General features: G+C 48.0%; 1 protein-coding gene across 3 annotated transcripts in view; it reads left to right on the top strand.

Annotated features, from left to right (window-relative positions):
- Nucleotides 1–3,139, top strand: part of LOC125633741 (uncharacterized) — a 76,098-nt gene extending 72,959 nt beyond the window's left edge. For all 3 annotated transcript variants that reach the window (XM_075127042.1, XM_048843443.2, XM_048843442.2), the window contains one exon: nt 685–3,139. In XM_075127042.1, coding sequence (XP_074983143.1) covers nt 685–813 — 129 coding nt within the window. In that variant the 3' untranslated portion in view covers nt 814–3,139. The remainder of the gene's footprint in view (nt 1–684) is intronic.
- The last annotated feature ends 10,041 nt before the right edge of the window (nt 3,140–13,180 follow it).

Here is a 13,180-nt window from a genome sequence, read left to right as displayed (position 1 = left end):
TTAGCGAGATCAAACAGATTAGAGAGAGAGAGACAGAATAGAGAGAGATGAGAGAGAATAGATGGGAGACTTGAGAGGGACATGGTAGAGATGGGCCCAGGGTGCAGAGTCTGGATCCAGATCCTCAGTGTTTCAGGGTGCATGAGCCCAGGGTTTTGGGTCTGGGCCACCTCTAACAGATACTGACTGACATACCAGAAGCTGCTTATTTTGTGATGATAATCTGGAACGTAGCTTGGAATTGACAGGCCTGGGAGTGATGATTCTTAAATTCACATCCTAACCCAGCACCCACTTGAGGAGCTAAATTCAAGTTCACTGGCCATAACTGGGATGCTTTGTGGTTGCTTGACTGTTCTGGCCCCCCTGACTCTGGTTGCACCCTGTACATCCTTTCCGCTATTTCTCACTTCTGCATTACTGAACTACTGGCAAAGGCCAGGGGTCCTAATCACACAGGTACCCAGGTGCCTCCAGTCTGACATGGTTTTGGGACGAAGAAAAAGAGGAAATAACTTTACCGTTTGTGCTGTTGCTATTAGCTGTTGGTGTAGGGCCTGTGACACACATTGGGGCAGATATGATTGCATCCAGGAGAGGATAGTCATGTACGTACCTACAAACCAGTTTGCTGCTTGCATGAGCACTGACAAATTCCTTTTGCCTTTATTTTTTTCCATTCAGAGTGTGAACGGGAGCCGCCCACCATCCCACTTGGTGTACGACCCATCAACCTTTGCCTTCCGTTCCCTCAGCACCTTGAAGTCCCTGAGCCCAATAGTTCCAGTTGAAGAACCGTCATGTGCCTACTGAAGGAGTTTCTCCAAAACCTCAGGAATTGTCGTACCACCAATCCCCCTGGCAGGGATGGGATGGAATGTGGGTGGGATGGGGACATCTTTGCAATAGCAATCTCCGTGGCAGTGGAGAAACAGGTGGATTTGCACCAGGGCCCAGTTTCACATCATTCGGAGTGAAATGAGCAAGTCTGCTTCATAAGCTACTGTGAAGCCATGAAGATGGCGTCAGCCCCACGGACATGCCAGGTGTATTTAGCCCTCCAGGGCTAGCAGGCAGTCACTGCATAGAGGGCAGTGGTGGAGACCGGGCAGGTTGCTACCGCATGCCCACCAGAACTGAGCAGATTTCTCCCCAGATGCTCTGCCTTCTAATGGTTTGCTGGAGGGCCAGCCGCTTCCCCCAAACTGAAGAGTTCTCAGGGCTGGAGACAGAGGTTGCCTAGGGTGCCCTACAAAGAGAATGGGCCCCTTCTGCGAGGTTGCTCATTTGAAGCCCTGCTGCAGTTGACGGGCCCTGGGAATTGGGGGGGGGGGGGGAATGTAGAGCCTGCAGGTGCCTACCCTGATTATTCTGCTGTTGGGGCATCGATCCGATCTAAAGATGCTTAAAATGGGCAGGCAGAGAGCACCGGCGTTAAGGGAATCCCCATGTCCTCTGCTGGGCTTTGCGGTGGGAAATGGAAGGTCTGTCCTCAGCAGTCCATGGATACAGTGAGACATCCACTTTCAGTCCTCATGCTACAGGGCTAGAGTGAAAAACCGAGTGGGGTGGGGCGTCCTTGGGGCCCCTCTCCACTGGGGCTGTGTCCACCCTAGAGGTGTGGTGGGGTTCGGCGTCGGGTGTCTCCCTGTGACTGGCCCCAGACAGGGTTGAGTTTGGTGACACCACCCGACGTTCAGCAGAGTCCAACACACTCTCTGGGAAGCCTGCTGAACCCTCATTCTGCTGGTGCCTTGTAGACTGTGCTGGGGTGAATGTTGAGCTCACCTGAGTCTGGTCACAGCAGCAGAGCAAATGATTTTGACACAGGCATGGCGGGTGGTGCGTGTTGGAGAGAGCTCTTGTTGTCAGACCACGGCAGTTTCCAGAGGGTAGGCATGCCACAGGCATGTCACAAGGCCTCGTCACCAGTGAGACTTGAACCAGTTTTGAGGTCTCACTGGACAGCCGGGAAGGTGTGGGGGGGTTGTGCCATGAAAGGTGCAGTTAACGTTGGGCTGCCCTTGTTTCACTTGGCTGAGCTGAGGAGGCCCCGTGCTTGGTGCACTCAGATCCTGTGTCCCTGTCTGGTGCAGAAGCCCCTGTTCCCTGGCTGCTCCCCCGCTCTGAGCAAGTGTTCTGAGTCTTGGGCAGATACGAGAGGGCATAAGCTGCATCCTTTGCACGGCTGCAGTAACTTCCTCTCCTTCTCTGGCGTACGAGGGGTCCAGTGGAGGAATTGTGAGTTTCTGAAAAATTTCCAGGAGCTCTCGTATGGAGAGCTCTTTGGTGCCGCATATAAAATGAGCTGGTGGGCTCCCAATCCCACTCTCCTAGGACAGCTCACATGGCAAACCAATACTAACTGGCCTCTTTGCTGCGAACCTCAGCAGAGAAGCCAGCTGGGCCACAGAGACTGAACACCCCTTCTTTCCTTGCACTTCCGAGTTGAGGCACATTGGCAGGAGAGGGCAGTGTGGGGGGAATTGTGTCCTGACACTGCCCTTGCTGTGACTAGAGGATTTCAGGGCCGCAGATAAAGCCCCTTTCACCAGCATTAAATAAAGGGCATTGGCTTGATTTATTCCCTGGGTGCTTCTGTTGGGAATGAAAGCTCTAGTGCTTCCGGCAGGGCATGCTCATTTCAAAACAGATGTCGCTCCCAGTTGATCTTTCTCCCTGCGGGGGTGAGGGGTTTCTGTTTATACCCTCTACATGATCTTTAACTGCCTCCGGCTCAAGCTGGAGCATTGCACGATGAGAACTGTCATCCCCTGGGGCCGCACCCCTCCCTATTAAAGACGAGGGCAGCCATATCATGGCTCCCTTTTCTGCATATTCAGTATGGGCCTCAAACTGCCAGTGTAGCCCTCAGTGTGGCAAAGTTTGGGTACCCCCAACTCTAAGGCTTCAGTCGGTGCTGCTGGAATCAGACCCTGATCGCCCAGCAAGGTGAGGTGTTTTTATTGGCCCGAGGAGATACTGTGTGCTGCCGTCTCTTACGATATTCCACGAGGTGGGACTGGACAACAGAAAGTTCCTGTCAATATTGTTGCCTTTCTTTAGTACTTTTGTAACTTTTCTCTCTCTTTTCTTTTTCAATCAGAAGAAAAATAAAGTTAAACGTTAACAGCTGCTATATTCACGCCTGTTGCTGAGCTCGTCTCTTTGGCTTTTAAGGCTTGGGTGTGTTTACAGAGGGAATGGAGAATGAGACAAGCTCTGAGGCAGTACGGCCATCTCCAAGTCTTCAAAAATTATGAGTCACGCACCCCCTCCCACCCAAATCAGGAGATTGACTTAAAAACCCTGCATAAATATGTCGTGGGGGGGGGGGGATCATTTGCTTTTTGGTTTCTGAGCCTTTAGGGTGCATTTGGGTCATGTTTTCAAGCTTTTCTTACAGCCATGAGGGCTAGAAGGTTACTTCAAAAAAAATTCCAAAGCTGAGTCTCCGCCCATGTCATTTGGCTTTAGGAGCTAGGGCTTTAAGTTAAAGATCAAATATCACAATTCTTGCGCTAAGATCCCGCGAGCTGGCAAAAGGGAATTTCTCAATCAACTACAATAGCAGTAATCGAATAAATAGCTTGGATGTGTGCAGCTCCTTTCAGCCCTGTGGATTCCCAAGTACCTTGTGCAAACTATATCCAGGAATCATGTCACCCACTATAAAAATGCGATATGTGAACAAAGCACGTTCTAGCTCAGCATAGCTTCTTTTTGCTCCTCCTGATTCCTGGGATCTCAGCGTCAGAGTGAGCCCTTCCCCTGCTACACACAACTGGGGGGGAGGAGGGCGGGGGGTTGCTTGTGGTTGAGTAATAGGGCAGAGCCTGTAACTTCTCTTCCCAGCCCTCACCCCTGCTACTAGTGTCTCTGGCTGGAGACATGCAGGTGTTTCCCCTCAGAGCAGAAAACAGACTGTTGGGCTCTGCGTGGGAAACACTGTCGTGCCTCAGTGTGGCCCAGAAGCTCCCATTCTGCTGCCTTCACCATCCCTGGGGAGGTGGCTGGGGAGAGGGGAGCCGGATTCTCCATCGATCTTGGAGGCCTTCCTCATGAATTTCAGGGACATGAGAGGAGAGTGTGGCCCAGGACATTACCAACTGGGCTGCTGTATGTGCCACCTGACCAGAAATCCTATTAACTTTATCTGGCCCCATTCCCAGGGCAAAGAGCTTGAAATGAGCATCTGACCTTTTGGTTGCTTATCCAAACTGCCAGTCCTTTTGAGTTTCATCCATCCCCATAGAAATCTATTTACTATCCACTTGACCATCCAAAGTCCCCCCTCAATACGCCCAGACCATCCTATGCATTGCTTTACTATGACTGGTTTGCGTCACACCTGCAGCAGGCATGTCTTTTTTATCATCCACACACTAGGAAAGGTAAGGCATTTAAAAACCTGCTCTAACCGCTAGCTGGTGTTCCAGCACAAAGCTCTCACTAATAACCCACCATTAGGCAAATTTGAGGGTAAAACAGAAGTCATGGCACCGAAGCAAGGGGACTTATTCCAGTCAGTGAAATCATAATCAGGCCCAAGATAACTAACTGAAAAACAAACACACCATCATAACCCCTTCTTAGCCAGGAGGAAGGAGATATACAGTGGGGAGGGGGCTGATGGGCGTTGAGGTCCCCTACAGTATGTGTGTGGAGGGGGTGGGGGGTGGGCAGGACATGTGTGTTGGGGGGGGGAGTTGTAGGTGGAGGTGTATGCATGTAGGGTATGTGTACACATATTGGGTCAATTTTTGGAGCAGGGGAGACAGCAACATTTCTGAAATGGGATTTCGGCAATTTGCACTATGAACTGGCAGACTTTTTGGCACCCCTTGCCCAGCTTGTCACACTGATAAAGTCTCCTCAAATTGTGTTGACTGAAAAGTCAAGAATTTTGAGAGCCTCATTCTGCACCTTTGACGTCAGTGTGTGTTTTTGCTGTTCACATTAACAGACACATGATCTGGGCCTTAAATGGACAACTATAATTAAAAACAAAGATGCTCCATCACAAATTGCCCTTTGTCACTGGACAAAAGTAGTTTTAATTCTGTTTCATAGGAGGTCACAGTCTGCTACCAAATGTTCTGATTCTACTTGCCTTGAAGCCAGGGGCCAAATTCCTGCTCCCTTAAATGGGAGCAGAATCAGGCCTCTATTTTGTAAAAGTCTTAGCAAAGCAAGACCTCACTAGTGACTCTGCCCTTGAATCTCTGCTGAGAAATAGCAAGAAGCCACCGTGCTTTTGTGTGAATTCCACATGGGCATAGTGCAGGTGAGCAAGGATCTATTGTCTGGGATTTGGGACAAGCAAGGGCAGGCTTCCCTCGATGATTTGCTGCCCCATGATGCAACGGGCAAGTGGACTCACTAAGGGAGAGAGGAACTCTTCAAAGGCCAATGGCATCCTCAAAAGGAAAATCAGGCAGTATTTGTGAAGAGAACAAATGCATTTAAACAATAGGCATCTTGGCAGAGAGTCAGTTAGATTTTAATTGACTTATTCAAGGAACAAGCAATGAGCTAAGGAAAGAAAAGACGTTGAGATTTCAGGAGCTAGCAAATGGCGTAGCTGTAAGCCAGGCTGACAGTGCTTGACCACATGTTTTCAGTTAGCCCGGGACAGGATATGCAGATAGCTCCGGACATACAAGGAGCCCAACAATCTGTTTTCCTTTTTGTGGCTACAGCACATCATGGCCCACTATAATAATAGCTCTGCCTGTTAGCGGGTTGGCCAGCTTGGTGTCGATTGCCTGTCCCAATGCGACTCGTTCACAGCCTACTAGCTGCGAGGTCAAATGAGTGCAAGCACTGAAACTGCTGGGGGCGGGGAGAGGGGGTCAAAGCGCTGAGCCGAGAAACGCAGAGAGGGATGTGTTTAAAAAGCATCTTATGACAAATGTAAAGAGTAACCACTTCTACTTGCAAAACATTCATCATCTTCAATAGCAGGAAATTTGCTTTCTACAGAGTGGCCCTCTGGGAATTTCACTATAATCACAACGGTACACACCACAGCCACCTTGAACTAACATAGTAACTGATGGCAGTAGTACACTGTCATCCCCTATCAGCGGTGCTGGACCAGTTTTCAGAGTGGGGGTGCTGAGCTGCGCCCCCCTTTCTCCTGTCTGCACCCCTCACCGCCCCCTAGAGCTGGGGCCGGGAGCAGGGCTGTGGCTCCGGGAGCGGGGGACGTGGACAGGGGTAAGCCGGCCAAGGCTGGGGCTATGGCTGGGGGCAGGTGTGGAGCCCCGGGCCAGGGCTGGCAGCAGAACACCTGGGCACAGGGCCAGCAGCCGGGACCTGGGGCCAGCAGTAGAGTCCCCGGGTGTGGGGCTGGTGGCCGAGACCCTGCACAAAGCCTGGGGGTGCCCCTAGTTCCTGTGAGCATATGCTCTATGTGGGGATGAGAAGGGGATGAGACACACTTTGCCAATGGATTTCAGAGGAATTTGCTGACAGCAGAGGACTGGTAAGACTCAGGAATATTGGGTTTCATTTCAGGCTCTGAGGGGGCGTGTTCTCTAATGGTCATACAACCTTCTGTCCCTCTTCCCTGCAAGACTAACCTCTTTGCTCTGTGCCCTCCAACCTGTCGCAGCCCTATATCTTTTACCCCTCACTCCAGTCCACCCCCACCCCTGGTTCCTTATCCCAGTCTCCTTGCATAGGCAGCCCCAGTGTCCCCCCCACTCAGACCTCTGAGTCCCAGTCTCCTTCCCCAGGCTCTTTGTCTAGCCAGTCCCAGTCTCCCCCACAGAGCATCTGATCCTAGTGTCTCTACCACACGCTCTCGCTCCAGTCTCCCTCCCTGGGCTCCTTGTCCCAGTCTCAGTTGTAAGAAAGTTTTGATATGGGCAACTGTAGTTTTCCTTAACCCCATTCCTTAATGGCTGAGCCATTTTTGCTGAAACTTTCCAAAACCAATTCTGCCTCAGGCAGGCACTTGGCATGGAATATTTCAGCCTGAATGGTTAAAGTTTGGCAAATGAATACAGGTTCTTATGGTGAGAAGTGTTGGGCAACCCGAGCACTAGGCAGTGCTACCAATCCGTCTATAATAGAGCAAAGCCCTGAGTGTATAAATCTCCTTTGAATCTGAAGTGCCTTTGTAAATTTTCCAGCTTGTGAGTGGGTTATTGGTCCCTCTCCTGAAGGGATGCTTTGCCCTTTTCTAGCTTTAAACTAATCCCCCCAAATAAATCCACCACTATTTATGGGCATTGTTCAGTGCTGACAAATAATCAGGCCAATTATGTTATATTCATGTCAGCTCTGGTGGAAAATAATTAGAACAATTACTACCCAATCAAAGTGCGGCTGTTTCTCCTGGTGTCATTAGCATGTCCCAGACATTTTGTTCTCGTGCTTTAAAGTGCAATAATAACACAGTCTCGTACAACACCCTTTTCAGTGTAACTCCCCAGCACTGCAAGCTTCCCAGCCGCATCGCCTCTGCCTCCTCTGAGAGGCTGTTAATTTTCAATCATGGCCTCAGCTCCACTCCTACCTCAGGAAGAGTGCCTGTTAAGCCTGTGATTTACCTAATTTACTTGGGTAATAACTGAGCTGGTTGTGTGGCCATCTGTCTGCTATACATGGTTCTCTTCCCACCTCCCCCAGGCATACAGAGCAGGAGCAGTGTCCTCGTGGCAGGAAAGAAAGCAGAGACAACTTTACCTCAGTTACGAAATGGTCCTTGGTGCACTGGCTGCAAAGGGTGCTGCTCCTCCATGCAGCACCCAGGAATGGTAGCGGTGAATGCAGCAGGCCTGTTTCTCATTGGCTTTGTGAGATTGTGCCTGGCACTAAGGGTGTCAAGTGCTGGTGCTGTTCAGCTTCAAGGAACCACCAAGTCATTTCAACATCAGTCACCAAACAGGCTGTTGGACAATGGACAGTGATCGCTTTAAGCCTCTCCTGACCTACACCTGGATTGGCCCCAGTGATATACAGGTGAAAAGCTCTCTATTCCCATGAATAAGCCCCCAAGATATCCAGTCCTGTTAACTTTGTTTTGTGATGGCATGTCAGAACAGCTATACTCAGGCTGTACAGGGTTCTTGCACTTGGGGAAAGTCTTGTTAAAGTCCCTCAGTCTTTGAGTCTGATACTTGCTTGAGGCAAGCCGTAACCAGCCAGGTCAGAAACCCAGTTTTGGCTTATTGCTACAGTATTAATAATACCTGGAACTTCCATAACACCTGCTATCCAAGAACAGTGAAGGACTTCAGAGATCTTAATGAACTGAGCCTTACAGCATCTTGGAAGGCAAGGAAATGTTATTCCCATTTTACTGATGGGATCACTGAGGCACAGAGAGGTTAAAGATTTGCCCAGGATCATATAGGAAATATGTGGCAGAGACAGGGCTAGAACCCAGAACTGCTGAGTCTCTTTCTTCACGAGTGAGCACAGTAACATGTGATTATGACAGTCAGACTAAATGAGTCAATCTGGCTTGACTACATGGATCCACCACCCATTCCTCCCCCTGAAGAGGAGGAGGAGGAGGAGGGTTTTCACAGTAGCATCAGGAGCCACTGCATCCTTGAGATGGTAGCAGTGGCCATGGATTAGCTCCCCTGCCACTCCATGGCCTGGCAGGAAGTTTGTAAACTACCAGGATGTTTGGGTACTCTGCTATGCACTGGTCCAGCATTTGGGCCTAACCATACTGAACCCTCAGTTGGATGGGGATAACTCTGAAAGGCTCCAAGGGCCGAATTGAGGGCTCAGGGTCTGCTCCAAAGCCCATTTAAGTAAATGGAAAAATACACACTGATTTCAGAGGGCTTTGCATTAGGCCCATAAACATAAAACCCATGGTGGTACCATATGCTGCTGTCTATGATGATAAATACTGCATTAACTAGATCATTATAAAACATTTAACAAAAAACCCCAGTCATTTGTGGCCTATGTAATATTATTCAAACATACCCACCCACCTCTGTTTCAAAGCAGATATTAAACAAGAGAGGGCAAAGCAGAGGAGCCAGGTCAATGGTAATTCAATAGCACAATTACCTTAGACCGCTGAGAAAAATCCAATACAAATAGAAGCAGAAAAGGAATTCAAAGCCATCACAATTGTACTGGAGGAGCATCTTCGTCCTTTATAAATCCAAGAATAAGGGGTGAAAGTGCAGCATATATGTATATGTATCCAACACATTCTTTACAAAAAGAGCTGATTGCTTACAAGAGTGGAAGGACTAGAAGCCAGATTGATGATTGCCTTGATTCCTGGTGGAAAATAAAAGATATAAGACCTCAAGGAGATTGCAGAAGGGAGTCTTACTAGTCAATATAGACCGCTCATCTTATATATGTCTCTTAGAATGAAGATACAGAGGAAATCAAATAGTATAACACCAAAGATAAGGTGGCAAAAACTGCAGGGTAAGGCTGAGAAGGACTTTAGGGAGCTGGTTATGGAGAAGAAGAGGTCCGTACCACATGGAAGGAATGGATAAGTTTTGGGATTTGATGGCCACAAATGTACTGGAGAGTGCTAAGGAAGTTATGGATGAATCGAAAGGGAAAAACCTTTCTTCAAAAAGAAACTTGGTGGTGGAGTGAAGAAGTACAAGCAGTGATAAAAGATAAGAGAAAAAAGTTTAGGTTCTGGCAAAGGAGTAGGAGCAAACAAGATCTGGAGGAATACAAAGATGTAAAGAGATTGGCCAGGAATGTCGCTGCAAAAGTGAAAGCATTGGTGTTTGAGGAACTTTAAGTAGGACTAGGAACAAAGGAAGTGGGAAAAGACGCACACAGACTAGTGAACACATGGAACAGAAGTAACAAAGCTCTAAAGGAAGTGAGGTTCATCAAAGATGGTATGGTGCTGATTAATAATAGGCAAATAAAGCACCGAGGGAGAAGGTATTATGAACAGCTTTTAAGTGCAGAAAACCCAAGGGCACAATGTGACTTCAAAATAATGAACTTTGGTGTAGTGGAGCCTATCACACCAGATGAAATAAATGAAAAATAATAAGACCCTAGACCCACACAGAATTCATTCTGAAGCATGGGAAAAGCTTGAACTAGAAGGCATCCATCTGCTGACATTCCTGTTCAAGTCAATCATGAGATAGTAAAGGATCCCTAACCCATGGAGGTAAAGTCTCTTGGTGCTGAGATACACGAGAAAAGGTGCTGCTGGCAACTGCACAAATTATAGCAGTATAAAGCTGATGAGTCATACAATTAAACGATGAGAGAGAGTCATCGATAAGAGACCAAGAAAGGCAGTAGCTATTAGTGCAAATCCATATGGCTTTGTGCCAGGAAGGTAGACGATAGATATCCACATGGTGCTCATTGATCTGGAAAAGGCCTTTGATCAAGTTCCAAGAGTCATCTGGCGGGGAATAAGCGAGTAAAGGGTACCAGCACTTTATGTGCGGCTTGGTCCAGCCACGTAGGGTAAGTGCTCAGAATTTCTAGTGGAGAAACAGATGAACTGTCGGTAAAATGGGAGTGCATCTGTGTCCTTTCTTGTTTATTCTTGTCCTGGATACCCTCACAAGGAGCATACAAAAGGAGGCACCTTGGTGCATGCAGTTTGTAGATGATATCATTCTATGTAGTGAGGAGAAAGACTGTCTAGAAGAAGATCTTGATAAATTGATGTGTTGGAGAGACATGGACTCAAAATAAGCAAAGGACAAACAGAGCGTATGGTATATCATTTCAATAATCTAAATTCTGAAGAATTATCCTTGAAACTAGATGGGCGCACAGTACCAATAACACAAATTTTTCAGGATCTGGGTTCCACAAGCCAGGAAAATGGAGGATGAAATTGGAGCTAGGATAATAAATACCTGGCTCAAATGAGAAAGACATAAGTAGTATAGTATGCGACAGGAAAATATCAGTCTATAAAATGGTAGTTTGTCTGGTTTTAATATATGGTGCTGAATGCTGGGCAACAAAAAAGAAACATGAACAAATGATCTGTTCCACAGAAATGCGAAGGTTAACATGGATGAGTGGTGTAAGCAAGAAGACCCATGGGAGGAATGCGTATGTTAGAGACATGTTCAAAGTAACACCCATAAATGAAAGAATGAGGGAGTGCAAGCCTAGACTATTTGGTCAGGTAAAGCGCAGTCCAGACAACTATGTGGGTAAGAGAGTCCAACAGACCAAGACTGAAGGAAACAGATAGAGGCCGACCCAAGAAGAAGTGGTGGCATGTCATAGAGGAAGACATAGAGGATATGGCATGGAACAGAGCACTTTGGAGGGAGAAGAAGCCTCATAGAGGGGACTCCACTTGTTGGGATTAACACAAGGAAGAAGAAGAAGATTGCAGCAACCATTGTAATGCAGTGGTTCAGGCCGAGTCCAGTGCAAGGGGCCACTCAGGATGCTGAGTTCACCAGTAAATATTCCTTGGGTAGTATACACAGTTCATATTATGCCACAGAACCTCTCTCTACAGTGGTATTTATACAGTTCTCATCATCATTACGAGATTTCAGCCTCACAATACCCCCGTGAGGTATCAGCCCCACCTTACAGAAAACTGAAACACTTGCCTAAGGTCATATGCAAAGTCACGGTAGAAGCAGGAATTGAACCAATGGCTTCAGAATCTCAGTCTACTGCCCTGTGCAGGGGACCATCCACCTGTGCCCCAGAGGCAGCCTGTGCTGTTTGCTCAGCTGATTGATGTTTCCTACTCCCAGGATGTATCGTTTGCTCACAAATCCCCCCAACCCCTCCCCAACTGGGTGGGCCTGATTTTCATGGGTGCTGATCAACCACAATTCCAGTTATAATAAAGGGGCATGTAAATGCTCAGCAGCAGCTCCCGAAAATCAGGCCCTACATACCCTGGAGCCCAGAACTTGGAAGCGGTTGCTCCCATTAAAAGTGACGGAACTAGAGGCCTGGCGTGGTGTATGTACCCCCTGCTGGTGGAGTGGGTGTTACACTGATTTCTTACCGGCCCTGCCATCTCACCCACTGATGAGAAAATTCATCCTGCCAAAAATAAGAAGGCTTCAGCACTCACCCTGAAAGCTGACCTTCCTGGGCAGTAAAAGCTTCTGTACGTTGAGGCAGCTCAGTCAGTGGTTCAGCCCCAATACTCCATCCGTACAGCCCTGCTTAACACTGGATAGCCACAGGGAGCACATCCTGCTGGTGCACCATATGCTGCACTGGTTGTCTACTTCTGGGAGCAATTCAAGGTGCTGATACTGGTCCGTACAGGACCAATCCTGTGAGGCGCTGAGTGCATTCAACTTCCACAGGGATGTTGTGAGTCTTATTTAGTATTTGCCAAGTGGGATGTTCACAGATCCCATCCACCAGTGGCTGTGTTTTAATAACTGTACTTTGTCCTGGTGCAGAGCTTTCCATCCAAGGACTGCAAAGCATTAGTAATCAAAGCCTCCAAACAACTCGGGGAGGCAGCAAAATAGCTCAAGCTCCATTTCACAGACTGGGAAGCCAAAGAGATGTGATGCAAGCTGCCTGTCATAAAATATCTGAAGCAGAGGTAGGACTAAAACCCCAAAATACTACCCCCCCACACACACATTAACCTCACCACCACCCTTCCTTTATAGTGCACAGTGTGCCGAACACAGCTGAGCAATGGTTGGATTGTGCGGCCATTCAAAGACTAGTAATTTAGGTGCCCCGCCTTCCATGCGCACACAGCCAGGTGCTATAGTACTGCTGAAGATCTGTTTTCTATTTTCACGTGTGCTGCTTTCTGAAGGTGAATATGCCAAAGCTTCAGTTGTGCTGGGAAAAGATGAACTGTCCCCTTCAGCTGCCTGCTGGTTGAGTCAGTGGTGGATGGCTGGTAAATTTGGTAAAGCGGTGATGGGTTCTCTATCTCCTCCTAATGGTGATGTCATCAAAAAAAGACTCCCCCCACATCTCCAAAAAGCCTGCACCATCCCTTTGCCCCTCAGATACTCCGATGGAGCTGTGCAAATCCTGGTGGTTTAGTTAGCAGAAAGTTATGTGAACCTTTTTCCTTTGGTTCACGTGGCTTTGAAGCCCTTGAATTAGAAGTTCAAATGCCCCAGAAACTCAAAGCTAAGCTCAGCCAAAAAAAAAAAAAGTTTTATGATGAGGCAAAACCATACCATAAGGGCTCAGCCATTTCTTCTTCCAAGGCTCAAAG

Source organism: Caretta caretta, chromosome 3 (genome assembly GCF_965140235.1).
Source record: "Caretta caretta isolate rCarCar2 chromosome 3, rCarCar1.hap1, whole genome shotgun sequence".
Taxonomy (NCBI): Eukaryota; Metazoa; Chordata; order Testudines; family Cheloniidae; genus Caretta; species Caretta caretta.
This window is presented reverse-complemented; position numbering and strand designations above follow the sequence as displayed.